Raw genomic sequence first — 12,374 nt, 5'->3', positions numbered from 1 at the left:
CAACTTTCTGATTTCTTTGTAGGAGGCTATAACCTGCTGGGGCCTTCAGCACTTCAGCAGAGTTGCAGCTAGAGAAAAAGAGACCGTAAGAATTCATGGAATTTTCCCCAAAACTTCCTGGCCTTTTCTGGCCAGATGTACTTGAAAGGCTCAGGATTGAGGTACGAATGAAGGATGCCCTGTCCATTGGTTTCACATGGAAATTGCTGTTGATTTCAGGGGCAGGAGGAAGAAGTGGGATTAAAGAGGAAGTTGTGAAGGAAATGGCAGGTGGGATGAAAAGTGTCCGGGAGGATTTCAGAGACTGAGGGCTGGGGCAGCTGGCTCAGCAAGGAGCCGACTTCTGCTTTAAGGTGTCAGGGCTGGCTCGTGGGCACGAACACAATAACTTAACTGGAGCTGCCCCAGACCAGTTAGTGAGTTTGGGCCGGTTCACAGCAGGGTTGTTCTGAGCAGCCCCAGGGACTCAATTCGTGGGAAGGGAAGAGTAAGTCTGTGATATAAAGCCCATCATTTAAGCCCGTCAGCCTGGTCACGCACAAGCCGTTGGTGCTGCAGCTTCCAAAGCAAGGGTGAAGCCTGTGTCCAAGCTCAGCACTGACTGTCTGTCGTGGCTGTGTTGGGCCAGGAGCACCCACAGCCCGGAGGAGCGTCCACACAGTAAAGCGCAGCGACTGACCTGCCCGCTGCTGTGTGAGGGCACCCAAACATCAAAGGGCAGCTGCGTGAGACACCCCACAGAGACACCCCAGAGCAGCCGGCAGTGGGTGTCGTCTGTTCCTGCTTTGGAGCTGCACAGAGCAGTTGCAAACAAGGACCGGGATTTATCTAAGCTGGCAGTGACACTGCTGTCGTCAGTCTCCAAGAGATGGGGAATGTGTCAGGAGTGGGGAGAGGCCATCTTCAGGAGATGAGCCGGCACTGGCTTCCCTGTCTTCCTGCCTGCTTTCAGAAGCAAATTTCGCTGGGTGTCAGTAAGAGTTGATAACATAAGCTCACTTCTGTGAGCAAAAATTTATATGGTTATAAGACATTATGGCTACGTGATAAATCATGTCAAGATGAGGATTTCATTCCGTGAGGATGAAAAGGAAAAGAAGATGCAATGTGAAATATCCCACTCGGGCTGGCTGGGTCAGGTCTCTATCAATCATCCACAAGACCTGTGCTGTTTCGGAGCTGCGTTTGAATGTGCAGTGGGGGGTTAGGCTGGACCTCGGAGTGTGCAGATGTGAAACATGAGCATGGCAAAATGCCATTTATGCAACAGAGGGACATCAGGTGGTGGTCAGATGGAACTTATCTGGACCCTTATTGGACAAATAGCTGTGCTTCCTGCGTGGTTTTTCTTTTTTTCCTGCATGGCAACAAAAGATGTGGCAGCAAGAGGTGCAAAAAGAAGGATTTTTTTTCAGTTTAAAAATAGCTTTCCCAGCTTGTCAGTTCCAGCAGACAAACCTATAGCGCAGCTTTTGTTGAGCTAATGATCCAGCAAGTGCCAACAGCTTTTCTTCTGGTACAAGATGCTTTTTGTGAGGAGAATCTGTTTTTTACCCTGGTCCTGGAGGTGCTGTCTGAACAGCAGTGACAAGAAGGCTGTGCTGCTTTTCAATAGTTCTGCTTCAGCGAACTTGCTTGTAGGATTCTGCCTATCTCCAGCTCAAGGTGGGTCAGGAGCCCGAGCTTTGCTGCTTTCGTGATGCCATAGTCTTTCTGTCGAGCCTGCAGTGTTTTGTAGAAACAGAGTTGTAGAAAAATGGTGTCCAGCGGATTGCCTTGATAAGCCAAAGGGATGCCGACAGGTAGTCCTAATGTGTCTTCTTTTTATTCTACTTCTCTAGAAATAACCTGTAAGTATTTCTGGCTACCGCCAATTTTGGGTCGACTCCACTGTTAAACAGGAGCTGACAATTCTAGGACGGACCATATAATGTGACACAGAGGTTCCCCAGAAGCTGATGGCCACCTCCTGGTGATGCCAGTGAGAGCAGAGTTAAGCCAATACCGAGAGCTTTTGAAAATGCTACGATTTAAAATGGGTCATTGTGCTCCCAAGATTGCTGCCATAAATACAGCCTCAGAAGTTTGTGGAGCGTGCGCGCCTGCCTTTGCTTCTGAAATTTAGAGACTGGAGGAGCTGGAGTGGGCTTGCCGTCTGGGTTTCAGCAAATATCAAGTAGCACTGATGGGTCAGGGCTTTTTTTTTTTTTTTTTAAATCTCCATCAGGCCGGGGGGTGTTGTATTAATAATTTTTTTCCAGGCGCAGACCTTGCTGTTTCGAGCTACGCTGTTTTCCCCTGGAGAGCACACTGCTGTTCTGCACGGGAGTGGTGCCTTATATCCTCCCAGAAAAGAAGCCAGAATGCAATGCAGCAGCGTGACTCTTAGCTGCGGACTCCGTTCTCCACTGAGCCGATCTGGGACTTTTGTTTAAAGAAGTAATTTTACAGCCGCTGACTGCAATGGATACTGTGTGGGTGAAGAGGTAGGGAGGTTCTCTTTCACCTGATCTCGGTTCTGACCTCCTGGGGATTATTACGGAGCCCAACTTGTTAGGTTGGTGTGTAGGCAAATTCTAACGAGGGTAAGGACGCTCTGCCTGGTAAACTCACCCTGCTGCTTGCAGTGTGGCAGCGTGTTGTAAAATCAGTGTGCTGGATTCCATGCAAGACTTAGCTGCGCTTAAGGTATGGCTCAGTCTCTTATATAATTACATGCCTCCTGTTTGTTAAGCTTAAAGCTGTACAGGAATTGTAAAGACTGCAAAAACCGCAGGTTGATAGTGTTTTAGGTTATAACTCTCCATGAGACTGTTTAAAGCAATAAGCATTAAATGCTATTTTACAGTGAAGTATTAAGTGACTTTTGAGACCACGGCCATTAAAATACATGCCGACTGCCAGATGAGGCACCTGGGGCCCCAACCTGGAATACCCTTCCCATTGGTAGATTTTATTATATCGGTGTAGCCTCATGAGGACTGAAGTCACTTGCTGGATTTAGCTCCTGTGTTTGTGCGTTGGGATTGTTCAGGAGAGAGCGTAATCCGTATATCTGTGATGCTAAAGCTGGACCTAGAGCGGTGGATCCCTGCCCTGGGACAGGCGCGAGCCAGTTGGATAAGATAACAAGATGTAAAAGATGTACATCTGCCAAGGCAAAAATTAATCTGTGTATAGTATTCCTCGTCTGTCGCAGGTAAGACTGTGATTGCTGCCAAGGTACAAAAATACCCATATTGGGTGTTGGGGGTGCTGTTTCTTCCCATGGCATGTCCCAGGCTCTTTAGGACAGTGGGGCCAAGCTAGACACTGCCACTTTCGCTTCTTAGACTTTGCAATTTTCATTTTCTGATGCTCAAGCTGAGCTGTGCATTGTTGTACACAGGTTCACCCTCTGAGCACTGCTCAGCAGTAGGGAATCTTTGATTATTCATTAATTTGAAAAAAGAGGGAAAAAAGGTAGTGCATCATCTTAGCTGCATTTGCTAACTTTAACAAACCCCCGCTAAACACAAGCACTTTGGAAAGATGATCCCAAGAAAACATGGACTTTGAGTCTTTAACAGGAATGAAAATACTGGCTTGCTGGAGTGGAGGAAGAGCTGTAGTTTATCTCCAGAAACGACAGCAGAGAGCAAAAAAACGCAGCCTTCATGTAAAGGAACCCATGGTAAAAGATATTTCAAGACGAAAATAAAATTGCAGAAGAAAAGAAAGGAGGGAGGGAAATGTGTTTTTTATGAGATACGTCCATTCGGGAGACACGTGCTGGCAAGGGAGCTATCGCTAGCAGTAAAACATCAAAGTCTCCTAGAACTCTGTAGATCTAACACTAAGTTATCACACTGAAGTGAGGGAACTCTGTTTGGGCCTCGTTATGTCTGGTGAGTGCTGGATTATTGATTTTGATGGCTGAATTAATCACTGGTGGTTGACATGGGGCCAGTGACCATGATGGGTTTTCATTCATAGGGGCAGTCAGATGAGAGCCCTAATCATAAATATATGTAAGACGCTCCTGAGGATTCAAAGGAACTGATTTTGCAAGGCTGAAGAAAACTGAGTGAAGTTGATTGGGTGTTAAAACATTCACAGGAAAATGCGAGTAAGGACCGGGAGCTCTTTGAGCAGAGGCCAAGAAAGTTGAGATTTCAGATTCAAGAAAGAGGACAAGGTCTAGCTAATATCCATCATAGCTTGGTAGCAATAAAAGCAACAACTGGAAGCAATAATAAGGTTAACAAATTTAGAAAAGAGAAAAATAGGTAGCAATCCACATGCATCTGGAGTTATGGTGTGTAGACAACAACGTAAAGACATCTGGAGGGAAGTTACCTATCAAGTACAGCTACAGAATTAAGGGACTCTAGGAACATATCAGCAAAGAGCAATATGATTATGAGGGAAACGGTGAGATAACTGTGTGGAAAGCATCATTCATAATGACTTAGAAGACACCAACTGGTCAGTAACCACTATTACCCTGCATTTGGAAAAGAAACACTATCATGGGCTGCTGCTCTCCTGTGACCAAGAAATCCCGGAGGATGTGAAAACAATGTATATTATGCTCAAACTCCGAATCAGCAGGCTCGGTAGTTGTATCTAATAGTTCCTGGCAAGTTTGCTGAGGTGCTCTGTGGCGTATACCTCCTAGCTTTTCGTAAGTCTGTATACAAGGTGTTCAGCCTGGTGGTGTCCTCTGCTCAAACTGGAAAGTAGGTGTTGCAAGTTCCCTAATGTACCTCATGTACTGGTGAAGAAGTGATCAACTAGTGCACACCAGAAAGTTGCTGCTGGCAGGCAGTTGCTACTCCATGAAGCGCTTCTGGTGAGATCGTTGTCATCAGCAACCTGAAGGCAAACATGCTTGTAAAATCAGCAAGGTGACACAGAGACTGATGGAGTTTCAAGCATCAGTGGGAAGAAAGAAGCTAGAGAGGGTAATCTGAGTGGCTTGGCACACTGGCTCTTTTAAAACAAAATGAAGGTTCAACACAGAGAGTGGTGCTGTGAAGAAGCAAGAAATTCCTCCTAGTTAGAGAGCGGGGGACGATGCCCGGCAGAGCAGGGACTTGATAGGAGCTGCACTAGAAACGGAACAGAACATATCATCCTTGTGAAGCCTGGTGTCCAAACGCGACTCTTGGGGGTTAAAGTGGCTGGGAAGAGATGGCAGTAGGGATTTTGCCTCTGTATTTGCCTCTGTACACGAGATACGATGGAATAGTGCCTGGGTTTTGTGTTTTTAGCTTAAATAGGATATTGCAAAATGCAATAGCCACAGATATGATCCCTGAGCTGGAGAAAATGCCATACAGCAAGCAATGGAAAAAAGCTTGATCTGTTTAGCTTATCAAAAAGAAGATTGAGGGATAACTTGATTACAGTGTGTAAGTACTTCCATGGGAGAAAATACCAGTTGCTGAAGGGCTTTTTAATCTAGAGGAGAAAACAAGAGTAAGAAACAATGGCTGGACAGTGAAGCCAGATATTCCACTTTAGAGCAGGCAGACATTTTTAACAATGAGGGCGATTAACCATTGGGAGAAGATCCCAAGGGGGCTGATAGCTCGTTCATTTCTTGATGTCCGTGCACCAGGCGGGAGTGCTTCTCTGGAGGACATGCTTTACTCACGACCGTGGAATTGGTTTTGATTCATGGATAACTGGATCAAATGTGCTACCCAGTGCCTTACGGCTTACGGCCCCTTTGGGCCTTTGAAGCCCTTAGCTGCATCTGGGAATGATTTGGCAGCACTCTGGGGCTTTCCAGATGGAGATCCTGATGGACTTTTGAGGCGATGTCAGCATGGCCTGCACTGCAGAAGAGGATTGGGCTGAGTCACCCATCCCATGTTGGACCTGTGGAAAAGGACCTTGTTAACCCCCAAGCAGATGAGACATGGGTTTAATCAACCAGCTAGAGCTCCCAGTGATGGAGGACAGATACAAGAAGAGCAGGTAAGGGCTCTGCAACTATTCTTAGCTTCTGGAAAGACCTCCTGGGACAACAAAGACCTGGGTGAAAGGGCAGGGGAAGTCACTCTGATTTATGGTGGGAACAACAATGTGAGGAGAAAGGCCAACTTAATCCCTCTGCAGGGTCGAAGCAGAATGAGAATGGGTCTCAAGCCTCTACCCTTTTCTTTAGACTCCACTGCCTCTCACATATCACTGAGGTCTGACCCTTAGCAGTTCCCCAAAACACTTATTTCTGCGATGCTCCAGAAGCTGTTCAGAACTTATTTGCAGCCGGAGACAGAATCAGCAAGCAGAAAACCACCTCTAGACTTCGTGTGTCTAAAACACTCTCGGGAGAGCTACTCCCATCCCATAGCGCTGCTCCCCTTGCCCTCCCACTGTAACCCAGTGCATCTTTTCAGACAACTGGGAGCAGTGAGCAAACGGTTAAAGTTTTGCTTCTCCACCCAGTGGTGGGTGTTGTCTGTGTCAGAAACAATATAAGAACAGTCGGAAGTTGCAGCTGGCAAGTAACATTTGGAGTAGCAGTCGTGGGGCATATAGATCTGGTGTGGACTGTCTTTTCCTGAGACTGTAAACACTTGTGCAGAATGTCTGAGACCAAGAAAAAAGGGAAAGGAAAGAGCAAAAAGAACAAAGAAGGGAAAAAAGGGGAAAGAGAACCTGACCCAGGAAAAGGTACTTCCCATTTTTAACAGATTTTACTTATAGGAAGAAGAGAGAAGCCAGAAAGCCAGCAGGAAAGTACTTGTGGGTTGCATGAGGGTGCAAATGATAGGGAGCGTTTGCCAGGCAAGTGTGCAAATCTCTGCATCTCATTCATATTCATGCTGTTGTAGGACTGCTTTCTTCTTGATCTTACCTTTTTTTTTTCTTTTTTTTTTTTTTATTTCTTTTTTTCTTTTAAATATCCAAAGCCCCAAGAATTCAGGGCAATGTACTTTTTCAAAAAAAAACCAGCAGCATTCTGTTCCTGTCATGGTGCTATGGTAACTGAGGGGGTTTGTGCTCATTCTCTGGGGGTTCTGGTGTGCCGAGTTTTGCTGTTTGGTTGGTTGTTTTCTTGCTTCTTCCTGAGGTAAATATCAAAAGCCACTATTTTGGAGGATCCCAGGGACTGTTCCTTGGGACAGACCAACTCTCCAAGATCAGACGTAAGTTATAGCCTTGCTTTTTGAGGTAACTGCGTTGAGTTGTAGTTAAAGACACGTGGACTGTAAACCCTCACTTGTTGCTGATATGCTTGTTAGTGAAATCGGGCTGTTCCTCAGGAGATCTGACTGTTCCCTGCTGAATGAGCAAGGCAATACTTAAAATGTTGCCGGGATAAAATGTTTAGATTGCCTTTAACTGATAAAATTTGGTTCCTGAGTAAATGGGGAGTACAAGCCAGGGCAACGCAAGCACTGTCTTGGGCAGATACGGCAGTGTCCTGGTGGTAATGCAGCACAGTGGTATTTCTTACTCTGTCATGGTATCAGGGAGGGATTATCCCTGGCTGTTTCTTATCTGTGGTTTATCTGGAAATGTATTTGGACAGAGCGGCAACTCTGTCAGACTTTGTGTTTTATCAGTGTTGAGAGAGGCTACAGGCTGAAGCGGGTCCTGGAGGAGTCTGTCAGACAATTTAGCTCTTCGCTTGCCTGGATGCAATTGGGCTCTTGGTCCTGATACCATGATGCTAGTGAGTGCTCTTGACCTGAATAGATTGGTTTTGGCTTCCCACCGGCATCATTGGTGGCAGGATTTGCCCCTGCCCTTTTTCATCCCTTGATCTGAGCACGGAAACCCAGCTCTGTTCACCACCCAGGGCATGGGCTCTTCCACTGTCTCTGCTCCAGAGGTGCTGGGGTGGCAGCGGGTGCTGATGCCGTGGCAGGCTGACCTCACGCATGGTCTCCTGCCTATGACATCAGAACATAGCTGTTGCTGTGGGATCTGGGAGGAGACTTTTGGGATGGCTTCGGAACAGGGAGCTTGAAACCACCAAGCAGAGGCAGCAGCTGCTTGAAGATGACTGGTTCTGCCCAAGGGCCATGGGGACTACATGCAGGGGAAAGGACCAGGCGTGAGCTGAGGGGTCAGACCACACTCTATTTTCTAGTGCCGCATCAAAGCCCTGTAATGGCTTACTGCTTTAGGGGGAACATGTAAAGACCCTTTTCCTGTAGGCACTCATGCTGACAACCGAGTCCTCTACTGAGGCGCATTGTAGGGGTGTTTTATCACATATAAATCCCACAACTGAACACTTTGGCCAAAGTGCAAAACCCCTTTCTCTCTACTAATGGATCCAGGGCAGAATTGGGGATGATTGCATTGATCCTGTCTGTACCTTAACCAAAGAAAAGAAAGGTTCTGGGTTTGGCTTGCACAGCATGAACACGGTCCTTTTATTGCATTCATTCTTAATGAGGTTACTTGGATCCAGGTCACTCCTTTGCCTTGTGTTGCTGCAGAGGTTGCCCATTGTTTGCTCTGTGGGTCCATCAGAGGAAGGCACTTAGTTGTCTGTGGTGTCTCTGAACCAAATCCCACTTTGGGTTGGGTTGGTTGATATCAGTGGAATCTGTGAACACCTTTTCCCATCATGGGTCACTTTTGCCCTGTGTTCTGAGGAGTACCGCAGCAATGCTTCCCGAAAAGGACTTTTAGACAAGAGGAGTTCCTCCCTCAACGCTTCTGAGCAAATGCCCCAGTCCTGGTACACACACCCTCACTCCAGGCAGCTGAGCATCCTGTGGACTCTATTTCTTTAACTTGTGGCTGGACCTCAGACTGCCTCTCCAGTGTGCTTGGGCTGATGCAAAAACCCAGCTCCAGCATGAATCAGGCAACTGGCAGTGCACTGCAAGGGCAATTTGTATTCTGTTTCTCCCCAGGTTGACATGTTTCCATGCAAATGGGATGTGCTGACCCCTCTGAAACCAGGAGGCAGAAGAGGAACATAAAAAAGTCCTAAAAAGACACTCAGGAGATCCAGACAGGAACATTTGTATTAGATGGCTGGTGCAGGGGAGACTCGGGGAATGATAAAAGGGTGGAAAGCCTTCCTTCTTCACGCTTGCATCCCTGACCAGTCTCTGCCTGCTGGGGGCCAAGCTTTATTACCTATGGCACTCTGAAAGTCTTGATCTACCCTGGTGCTCATAGGTGTCTGCATGGGAAATTACCTCTAGACACCCCTTTGTGGTGTGCTCTGCAGAGAGCCCAGGACAGCTCTGGCACAGAAAAACACTCACTCTGACTTACAAAGGTGATCTCCCCAGCCCTGCCAGCTGGCCTGGGGGAATTGCCCCATGTAGTAGAGCTATTCACTTCCAGTGAATCAGAGCAGCAGAAAAACCTCTTAAAGGAAGAGAGAGCTGAAACAGGAGTTTCAGGAAAGAGCATCAGTGTGCCACGGGGGGTGCTAGGTTTCCCCTGAGGTCTCTCAAACTCAGGGGAGGAGAGGATTCTTCCACTGTGGCGTTTAATGCAATTTTTATTTTTTTTTTTGGGCTTCTGTGAATGTGTAAAAGAAGATTGCTGATCTCATACGAAGTGCTAGCCTTGTTCTGAGGACAAGGGCTATCTTTAACCTAAACTCACATTTTTATGCCTCTAGTGATGCGGCTGTCCTAAAGTGAGTGCCTCAGCTACAGATCTAGCCAGTGGAACAGCCTGTGAAGGCCTCCAGGGGGAGATGGTGTCCACCTATGAAGAAGCACCATTAGGATCCCTCTTTTAGATGTTTGTAAGATGCATTGAAAGACAGACAGACTGTGTCCCACCCAACACATGTGGAAGGCACACCCAGCAGGGACTACGTGAGCTGCAGAATGTAGCAACAGACCAGCAAATAAATGTATAATGCTCCCGCAATGCTGGCAAAGTTCAGGTCCGGAAGAAAACTTCCGCACTGCAAGAGAAGCTGGTACTTTATCAGACACTGGATGGCTTGGGGCAGTCAAAGACTTGATACTGAGGCAAGGCTGTGGGTGTATAAGGAGCTGCCCTATCGCACTCTTGAAAGACTTGGAGAAGTGGGACAAATGGACTGGTGCCAACGCAGAAGTTCAGAGCTGAACAGGGGGAGCAAACGCCAGAGCTATGGCAGTGGATTAGGAGGCCAGTGCACCAGCCTCATGGAGAGACAGGCAGAAGGAGAAGCAAAAGGGCTGGAGGATGCCTTCATATTGGTATAGGCAAGGAGCAAAGTGGAAAGGGAAGGGCTATGAGACTGGAAACATTCTGTGTTTCATCTGTACTTCTGTGAGGTCACTTGGGGAGAAAAGATCAGAGATATGTAAAACATTTTGTTGGTTAAATTCCCCAGCGATTCCAGGCATTCTCTCTTATTTTTACATGGTGCAGAGGAAAACATTGCGTGTGCTTAAGGTTTTTGTTGTTTCTCAGTGCTAATAAGGCAGGGAGCACAGGAATTGTGCCTTTCTCTTGAACTGCCCATGGCAAATGCTAATGCTGGAAAACTACTCAGAGAGCAGGTGTAGAGTCTCTGCAGAGAGTGTCTCATGTTTCAGTAGGAACCGGCTTGACCTCAGTTCCAAGAAGAGTCAGGATTTGGTATAAAGGTTTTGCAGACGGGTATTGGAACTGAAACTCCAGAGGTCTTAAGGAGGAGGCGTGCCCCTGGGTGCGAGGCACCGGTGGGGTCGTAGCAGAAGCAGGTGGACATTAGCCAGGTTCTACCAGCCTGGGGTGCTTTAGGGTGCTGCCACATTAACACAGGGTTCGGTGAGGGACGTGAAAGTCCCTTGCAGATGCTAGGTGCAGGCTTTGTGGTGGAAACTCATGCTATCAGAGATACTCAACCGTAGTCCAACCAAAACAGCTTCGCTGCTGGCTGACATACCTCTGTGTGAGCTCTCTCCATGTTGCAGGGTGAACATGCTCTTGATTTGTTCTTGATTTGTTCTTAGTCTCCTGTTTGTAGGAAAGACTCCAGTTCTACGGAGCTCATGGAAACATTAGCCAAAAGGTTTGTTTACAAGAAGGATAACCCACAGCGGATATCCTACAGTAGCAGTTTTGTTTTCTATAAACACCCAGACACACGAGGTACCAGATGTCAGCTGTGCTCCAGGATCTGTCCACATGCATGTTTTCACTAGAGCGTTTCCACTGGCTAAACTAATGGACTGCTGTTGCCATTGCCATGTGGATGAGAGCACGCATGTGGCCAGTTACCAGGGATCAGCAAACGTGCAGTGACTTGCTCAGCTTTGGGAACGGACGGGGTCTGACTCACAAGCTCCAGTGATTCACTCTGGGGTAAAGGAAGAGGTTATATGTCCCAGCTGCTTTCTAGTCTTTTCGCTGGGGCTCACTAGCTCTGCAGAAGGAGGCGTTGATAAATGAGCACGTAGCTCTGTCCCTCCACTGCCTCTGTCTTCTAGTCTCAGGTGTTAGTACAAACAGAAGGGTTATGGGAGAGAGACCCAGCAGGGTTGGGGAATAACCCATCTCTCCATTCAGGCAGACTAGGGGGCTATGAACTCCTGGCAGAGGTGCAGGATGGAGCAGAATGGTACATTAGCAAGTAATCCCACTGTGGATCCAAAAGCTGGTGAGTCAGAGCCTTGGGCATCCCATTTTCAATCCCTTTTTTGGAGGTGGATGTAAGTAACCTGGGAAAAGCAGTCTCTGGTGAGAGGAGGAACATCTGGAGAGGGGCTGAGCGCAGCCTGGCTGCCGACCTTTGAGATCATGCCCTCGGCCCATTCTCCTGCCTTTGTTAATGTGACAGGCTCCAGCTGCAAAGTGGCTAAAGGAAAGCTGTGTTGCTATCAACGGCACGGCTCTGTCATCCTTCTTCCTGCATCTGGGCTGCCAGCCTCCCGCCCCGAGTCCCTCATCTCCAGTCTTGCCTCAGCACTCAGGCAAGTGCTGATGGGCCTGCAGCATGTATTGGAACTCACAACCGACTGGAGAAGGTGGGGCTGGGGCAGGGTGAGTGCGTGGACCTGCATCTCACTTCTTCTGTTGCATAACTCCAGAGGCAGCCAGAGGAGGGGAGACGAGCTTCTTGTTCCTCTGACGCCTCCTCATTTCCCCTTGGGCTCCAATGAACACTTTCGGGCGCATAAGGGGAATTCGGCATGGGGGTCGTATGGCCCTGTGCCATTTTAAGTGACTTAGGAGCGTTGTTACAGTGGGGCCACGGTCTTGCAGTAAGCAACGAGTGGAGCTGTGAGTCACACACGGCCCTTGCTTGGATGTGCTTGTGCTCTTCTGAGAGCAAAGCTCCATGAAAAACAAAGTGTTTCTTGAGGAAAACTGGAAGAACCTAAGTCCCAGAGCTTGCAGCTCACAACTAGGCCTGTAGATCCAGGCAAGTTCCTTTGGCGGAAAAGTTGCAGGACTGTGAAGTCCCAGAAAAGTCT

The 12,374-nt window shown here is 47.8% G+C and overlaps 1 protein-coding gene across 5 annotated transcripts in view; it reads left to right on the top strand.

Annotated features, from left to right (window-relative positions):
- Positions 1–12,374, top strand: part of NRG2 (neuregulin 2) — a 136,573-nt gene that overhangs the window by 38,349 nt on the left and 85,850 nt on the right. For 4 of the 5 annotated variants that reach the window (XM_054217390.1, XM_054217388.1, XM_054217386.1 and 1 more), the window contains exon 1: positions 2,496–6,666. The exons of the other annotated variant lie outside the window; for it this stretch is intronic. In XM_054217390.1, the coding sequence (XP_054073365.1) occupies positions 6,579–6,666 (88 nt within the window). In that variant the 5' untranslated portion in view covers positions 2,496–6,578. Of the gene's footprint in view, positions 1–2,495; positions 6,667–12,374 lie in introns of those variants that run through there. 5 annotated transcript variants of the gene reach the window in all.

This window comes from Rissa tridactyla, chromosome 11 (assembly GCF_028500815.1).
Source record: "Rissa tridactyla isolate bRisTri1 chromosome 11, bRisTri1.patW.cur.20221130, whole genome shotgun sequence".
Classification (NCBI taxonomy): Eukaryota; Metazoa; Chordata; class Aves; order Charadriiformes; family Laridae; genus Rissa; species Rissa tridactyla.
Note: the sequence above shows the minus strand (reverse complement) of the source record. Positions and strands in the feature narration are given on the sequence as shown.